The 7,469-nt window shown below is 44.1% G+C and overlaps 1 protein-coding gene across 2 annotated transcripts in view; it reads left to right on the forward strand.

Annotated features, from left to right (window-relative positions):
* Positions 1–5,293, forward strand: part of CTTNBP2NL (CTTNBP2 N-terminal like) — a 50,348-nt gene extending 45,055 nt beyond the window's left edge. For both annotated transcript variants that reach the window (XM_040471306.1, XM_040471308.1), the window contains exons 5-6: positions 1,576–1,683; positions 2,870–5,293. In XM_040471306.1, the coding sequence (XP_040327240.1) occupies positions 1,576–1,683; positions 2,870–4,351 (1,590 nt within the window). In that variant the 3' untranslated portion in view covers positions 4,352–5,293. The remainder of the gene's footprint in view (positions 1–1,575; positions 1,684–2,869) is intronic.
* Positions 5,294–7,469: the final 2,176 nt, after the last annotated feature.

The following is a 7,469-nucleotide window of genomic DNA, read 5'->3' on the forward strand; positions in this document are numbered from 1 at the left end:
AGGACAGTGCTCTGTCTTAGAGGTCTGGGCCAAGGCACCTCTGAAGGAGGAGCAGAAGCTGCTAGGAAATCCCTTGCCTTTCAGAATATTGCAGTTATAGGTAGGATTATGTGGGAAATGTCCCTTTATTTTTTTTTACTCTGTACTTTATTTTTTTGTTGTTAATATAGTTTATTGTCAAGTTAGCTAACATACAGTGTATACAGTGTGCTCTTGGCTTTGGGAGTAGATTCCCATGATTCATCGCTTACATACAACACCCAGTGCTCATCCCAACAAGTGCCTCCTCAATGCCCATCACCCATTTTCCCCTCTCCCCCAACCCTCTATCAACCCTCAGTTCGTTCTCTGTATTTAAGAGTCTCTTATGGCTCACCTCCCTCCCTCTCTGTTTGAAACTGTTTTTCTCCTTCCCCTCCCCCATGGTCTTCTGTTAAGTTTCTCAGAGCCCACATATGAATGAAAACATATAGTATCTGTCCTTCTCTGGCTGACTTACTTCACTGAGCATAATACCCTCCATTCCATCCATGTTTTTGCAAATGGCAAGATTTCATTCCTTCTCATTGCTGAGTAGTATTCCATTGTATATATAAACCACCCACATCTTCTTTATCCATTCATCAGTTGATGGACACTTGGGCTCTTTCCAGAATTTGGCTATTGTTGAAAGTGCTGCTATAAACATTGGGGTACATGTGCCCCTACGAAACAACACTCCTGTATCCTTTGGATAAATTCCTAGTAGTGCTATTACTGGATCATAGCGTAGTTCTATTTTTAATTTTTCGAAGAACCTCCATACTTTTCCGGAGCGGCTGTACCAGTTTGCATTCCCACCAACAGTGCAAGAGGATTCCCGTTTCTCCACATCCTCGCCAACATCTGTTGTTTCCTGAGTCGTTAATTTTAGCCACTCTGACCAGTGTGAGGTGGTATCTCAATGTGGTTTTGATTTGTAGGGAAATGTCCCTTTAAATTTGTGCAGTATTTGCCTTCAAATTGGGCTTAATCCTTTGGTGCCAGGATAAATGGAATGGGGTAGGCAGGTTAATCAGAGGCCTTGTGAAAAATCTACACATAAGATCCCAAGCGTTGAGCCTTTTTACATGCAGGAAGAACTCAGAGAGTCTTTCCACCTCTTAGCTAACTGTATATAAAATGTGTATTACTGCCTAAGCAAGGCACAGTGATTTGAGCTTGAGGGAAAGATCTCAGCTTTCAGCTTGCAGCTTTCCATGGTCCTGCCTTGCTTTGTCACCCACACCCATCCCCTAATCAGAGCAAACTGCATCCTTGGAAACCTTCTCAATCCCTATAGCTAATTAGGTGCTCTCTTCTATATACATGCCATTTTGTGCATGTTGAAGTAAAGCATAGATCTTACTGTTTTCTAGCACATAGCTAACATCTCTTTTACCCTGCTAGATAATGTGATCCTTGATGGCCCTGACTGGGATGGACTGATTGATCTCTAGGCCTATCTTAAGTGCTTAGATAGGCACTTAGTATTTAATTGTTTTACAAGTGTGTTTCCCTGCTATTTGGATATTATTATTTTTTAATTCTTTAAAGGTGATCCTAGACCTTGAGGAAGAAAGGCAGAGGCACGCACAGGACACAGCTGAAGGAGATGATGTCACCTACATGCTGGAGAAGGAGAGAGAGCGGCTGACCCAGCAGGTAGTTAGGTGGAGGGGCTCACAACACCATTTGCCTGGAATAGCATTTCTCAAAGATCGTTCTGCAGGGTGGAAATTAGTGTTGCTCAAAAAGAAAGGGCTTTGTGGTCAAATCTGGGAATTACTGGATTAAACAAAGTTAAATAGATCTCTAATTCAATTTGTTGGACCCTGTAGTACAGAAAAGCACATTGTGAGTCTTAAGAACAAGATAGGGTATTCTGAGTTTAGCAAATCTATGTTTTCATGGAATCTTGTTTTGACATAGATCACTCACTGTGGGACTGTCATTCTATAAAATGTACTCTGGAACACTAGCTTCAAACTCTCAAGTATTTTGACCTAGGAATCCTGGTAAGAAATACATTTTATATCACAGCCCAATATATATACATACATAAACACATGCCTAAAACAAAAATCTGATGAAATCCCATATAACCCTTACTGGTTACAATAACCATTCTTTTTTTTTTTTTTTTTTTAATTTTGATCATGGCTCATGAGATTAGTTTCCTCATCCATTGGGTCTCAGAGTTTGAAAAACACTGACTAATAGGGTTCCATCAACACTTTCCCTCTTGGTCAGAGTTTCTCTGCCTTAAATAGGGTTGGGATGATAATTAAAATAGACTGCATTTGCATAACAAGTAGCGTTTAAATGCAACTATTCTTTTTTAAGACCAGAAAGAATGATTGCCAAAGCTTTCAAAGTGATGAGCCCTGAGTAACATGTAGAAGTGTTGAATCGCTATATTGTACACCTGAGACACACAGAACACTGTGTGTTCACTCTACCAGAGTTAAAATCAATAAATCGTTCTGTTTTCATCAGCATTCAGCGCGAAACCTGGTGTATATGGCTTCCTGTTTTCTGTATCGGTGGGTTCCAATCTTCTGAGCGCTCCACAGACCTAAAACACAGATGATGGCTCATATTCCTGCCGATAACAGTACAGGAACCAGAAGTGCCTCCTCGACCATCAGGGAAAGATTAAGCCGTAGCGTGTCCATTTCCGTGGGAGGGACTGTAAGACTTCAGAAATACTGGAGCTAAGCACATGGCATCCGTGGCAGACCACGTGCCAGAGAAGAGCTAGCCAGGACACTCGCCTGGAGAGTAGTTTTGCAGCGTATCTCTTCATTTTCTTACTCTAATCACCATGTATGGCGGCCTTCTTTTCCAGCTGGAATTTGAGAAGTCCCAAGTGAAAAAGTTTGAGAAGGAACAGAAGAAGCTGTCCAGTCAGCTGGAGGAGGAGCGCTCCCGCCACAAGCAGCTCTCGTCCGTGCTGGTGCTCGAGTGCAAGAAAGCCACCAGCAAGGCAGCCGAGGAGGGGCAGAGGGCGGGAGAGCTGAGCCGGAAACTGGAGAAGGAGAAGAGCCGGGTGAGCCAGCTGGAGGAAGAGCTGGCCGCGGAGCGGAAGCGAGGCTTGCAGACAGAAGCCCAGGTGGAGAAGCAGCTGTCTGAGTTCGACATCGAAAGAGAGCAGCTGAGGGCAAAACTGAACCGAGAAGAGAACCGGACCAGAACTCTAAAAGAAGAGATGGAAAGTTTGAAGAAGATCGTGAAGGATCTGGAGGCTTCTCACCAGCATAGTAGCCCTACTGAGCAATCCAAGAAACCGGTAACCGTATCTAAGGGCACAGCGACTGAGTCTCCTGTGCTGGTGTCTGTATTTTGCCAAACGGAAGGTTTCCAGGCAGAAAGAACCCACGGGAGCAACGTAGCCAAGGTGCTGACCACTGGGCTGCCTGGCCCCACCACTCCTACTTACTCTTATGCAAAAACCAATGGCCATTTGGAGCACGAGATACAAACTGCCAAGGAGTCGGTTACAGGCAGCAGTGTGGAAAACCAAGTGCCCCCACGAGAGAGGTCTGTGGGGTTGGCCCAAGAGAAAGCAGTGGAGAATGGCGGGTGTCCTGTGGGAATTGAGACTCCTGTCCCAGCACCTGGTCACCTCCCGTCCAGCGGGGGCTCGCTGTCTCCCAGCAGCACCGCCTCCTCCTCTCTCACATCCTCTCCTTGTTCCTCCCCAGTGCTAACTAAGCGCTTGTTGGGGTCCTCAGCCAGCAGCCCCGGCTACCAGTCATCCTACCAAGTAGGGATCAACCAGCGGTTCCATGCAGCGCGGCACAAATTTCAGTCCCAAGCAGATCAGGACCAACAGGCCAGTGGTCTGCAGAGCCCTCCATCCAGGGACCTGTCTCCCACGCTCATAGACAACTCTGCCGCCAAGCAGCAGGCCCGCAACACAGTCACTCAGGTGCTCTCCAGGTTCACTAGCCAGCAAGGGCCGATCAAGCCCGTCTCCCCCAACAGCTCTCCCTTTGGCACAGACTATCGGAATCTGGCCAGCACTGCCACCTCGAGAGGGGACACCAGCCATTCCCCTACTCCAGGGAAAGTGTCCAGTCCACTGAGCCCTCTGTCTCCAGGGATCAAGTCCCCCACCATCCCCAGAGCTGAGAGAGGACACCCGCCTCCCATCCCACCCAAAAAACCGGGCCTCACTCCCTCTCCATCCACTACCACTCCATTGACCAAAACCCCTTCCCAGGCCTCCTCCTTGGCCGCCGCAGAAGACCTAGCCGGCAGCTGCTGTTCAAATGCTGTTGTGGCTAACGGCAAGGACGTCGAGATCCTTCTGCCTACCAGCAGCTAGTCCCTAGCGGGAGGCTCCACGTCTGACATTCCACCAGATTTCGTCCAAGAGCTCAGAGTCAAACCGTTGAGTCAGATCATGTTATTTATTTTGATAGTAGCTGAAACCATCTGTATAATACATTTAGTGTGTTTCACCTTTTTGTATTTTTTTAAGTAGAAACCGAGTAGTTTGGATTTGTATGACTCACACCTTTGTACTAACGCGGGAAGGGCACCTCAAAGACATCTCCAGCTCGGCAGTCACCGACCTGTTGTGATGGAGAAAGCTAATTGAGTACCAGGTGGTGATTTGCTATTTTGGGACTAGAATCGCTCAACACTCATTTTGAATTATGCAGAAAGTGGTTCGTGTAAATTTTTATTCCAGATGAACGTGTTTAAAAAGTGCCTGAAATAAGACTGCCATATGAATGTGATTCTGCAGCAAAAACACAAAATGGATCATCTAATTGCAGAAAATGAGATCCTCCGTGAATCCTGAATGTTAAAAACCAACACTGCTTTTAATCCTCTTTTGCTGTTTTTAATATAAGCTCTGTGTCCAGAAACAAGGCTGCATCAGTAGGATGGGAATCCTGAAGGTGGTTGTGGACTCCCCACAAAGCTGAGCTTTATAGAGCCCTTGAGAAACCCTCCTGAGCAGTAAGCAGCTGGGGTGCCGATTTTCTTGTACTTCTGAAAAATTAAGTCACTCCCAGTTTCCTGCATAAATTCTTGAATGGAATGAAATCACATCTCCTTTCAAAAAATGTCTTCGGGCATCTACTGTTGTGTAAGGAACTTCTGATTCCAGTCGCTATTACTTGAATAGAAAATGGCTACTCATTCTGTATAAGTTTTTCAACAGAATGAGATCTTTATTCTGTAATCAAAAAGCAATAACTGAAAAGTCACTCTCTTTGTAATATTATAAGTCAGAATTATACAGGTTTTACCAATATTATTACACTTCTTCTCCGAGCTGCCAACACTTGGTGTCTATATCTGTGGAACCAAATTAACTTTTCCCTAAATGGAAGAATGTGTGTGTGTGTGTGTGTGTGTGTGTACATATATATACATATATGTATACATATATGTACACATATACATACATGTATATATACATACATATATATATGTATATGTATACACACATATACATATATATGTGTATAGATACACACCCCTTTACGTGTTTAACATACACACACTTAAACACATAAATATTAGCGTGATTCTATCTTTGGAGTTTGCAATATAGCATAAAGGACGAGTAGACATGCACATTAAGATTACCTGTCACAGCAACTAGATGCAGCTGGGACCCAATCAGTCAAAGGAGGAACCTTGTCCACGGGGACGTGGGGAAATTCCAAATGAAGTCCGGTCTTCAGCATCACGAAAAACCAGAGCCAAACTCACACCAGCATCACAAAACTCCACTGGCCAAATGAATGAGTGAAACAGGTCACTCAGTCAAGCGCTGTAAGACAGCCAGGAGAGGGGGAGCTGTAGCAAACGGAAGTGCCCAGGCCCCCTGTGAAAGGAAAGGGCCACCCCTGTTGAGCTCCAGCTGCTTGCTGCCGTGCGATAGTGTTAGCCCAGGGTTACCAGCTCCTCAAATCTGGGGGAAAGCCAGATTTTCATAGAAACATTCTCATTTTTAAATATCAAAACAGATTCAAAAACAATTTTAAACTTCTGGTTAAACACTTGTGCAGCTGGGTTTAGCTCAGAAGCTGACAAGTTGCGACCTCATTCGTTCTAGAAACTTCCAGCATTTGCATCGTTGTGAGTTTGTGAGGACAGACACCTCCACTCTCCAACTTGTAGGCTAGTACAGCTGACAGAGGCTATAGAATATAATGAGGATCCTCGTCTTCCAAACAAGACTTTGCAACCCAGCTCAAACAAGGTGGTTATATGATTTGTCCACAGATGGAAAGGCCTTGGTGTCCTCACATACATTCTCCCTAGCCAGTGTCTACCCAGAAGCCCTGCCCTGCTATAATTTGAATCTACTTCTTCCCAATCCAATACGAATTGATGGGGGGACAGGCAGGTGATGGAAATCAATGTATAAATCACAATTGGTGTCTCCAGGGCTTACAGTTTGATTAAGGCCAATACAGAAAAAATTAAAATACTACTAATGGCCCAGGGCATCTACCAAATGATGAAGGTGGTATCTCAGAAATCGCCCAAGCGATCATGCATGAAATTTTATTCCCACGCATAGCCAAATGAAGTGTTGATGATAAAATAGCTGAACTTTTTAAACAGGAGAGGGGGCTATAGCCCCAGAGTTTTATTACCTCTCTTGCTTTAAATGGTAATCTTAAAAGTTGCATTGTGCTCTTCCTTTGTTTTGGCATAGATATATATATAGAGAGAGAAATACTATAAGGAGGTTTATTTCTTAGGAAATGCACTGAATAATGTATTTCTTTTACAGTGTAATATGGGGGTGGGGAAATGCAAAAGAAACGTGTATTTTTGCTAGTTGCCTATCTTCTAAGATAAATAAGCACAATATTGCAATGGATCCAATACTCCAGTTAGGTATTCTAGATTAGTATTTAAATTTGCTGTAGATTGTGTGTGTGCTAAGTAAAAGTTCCATGATTCACAATTTCGGTATTAACCCACGTTGTGAAAGCTGTGTTACTACTCAACAGATTATAATGGATGTGCGACACATAACACAAGCATTAACTAAATCGTTTGTAAAGCCAAATGTACCATGCAGAAGTCTTCATCCACTTTTATAGCAGACTACATTAAAACAAGCTAAATCATTCTGTCTGGGGAAAATCTAGTCTTGTTTGTACAAAGTGAAGGATGTTGCACAACAGGGCCTGTTTTGTTGGGGAAGGAGCAGGTGGTGTAGAGGAAGCACTCGTCTGTGGCTTTCAAAAACCCAAGTGAAGTCAGTGACCCATCCAGGTTAGACTCCAAAAGGAGCTGGCATATTGGTTTTCTTTAGAACCTTAGAGCTGGAAGAAGCCTTGGCAATAATCCAGTCTGTACATTTCAAACCCTGGGCGGGGGGGGGGGGGGTGGGTGCGGACGGGGAGGAAAGAAAAACCGTGTACTAAAAATGATTTAAAAATAAAAACCAAAAAAAATTTTTT

The sequence above is a fragment of the Herpailurus yagouaroundi genome, unplaced genomic scaffold, assembly GCF_014898765.1.
Source record: "Herpailurus yagouaroundi ecotype Mexico unplaced genomic scaffold, PumYag 77, whole genome shotgun sequence".
Lineage (NCBI taxonomy): Eukaryota > Metazoa > Chordata > Mammalia > Carnivora > Felidae > Herpailurus > Herpailurus yagouaroundi.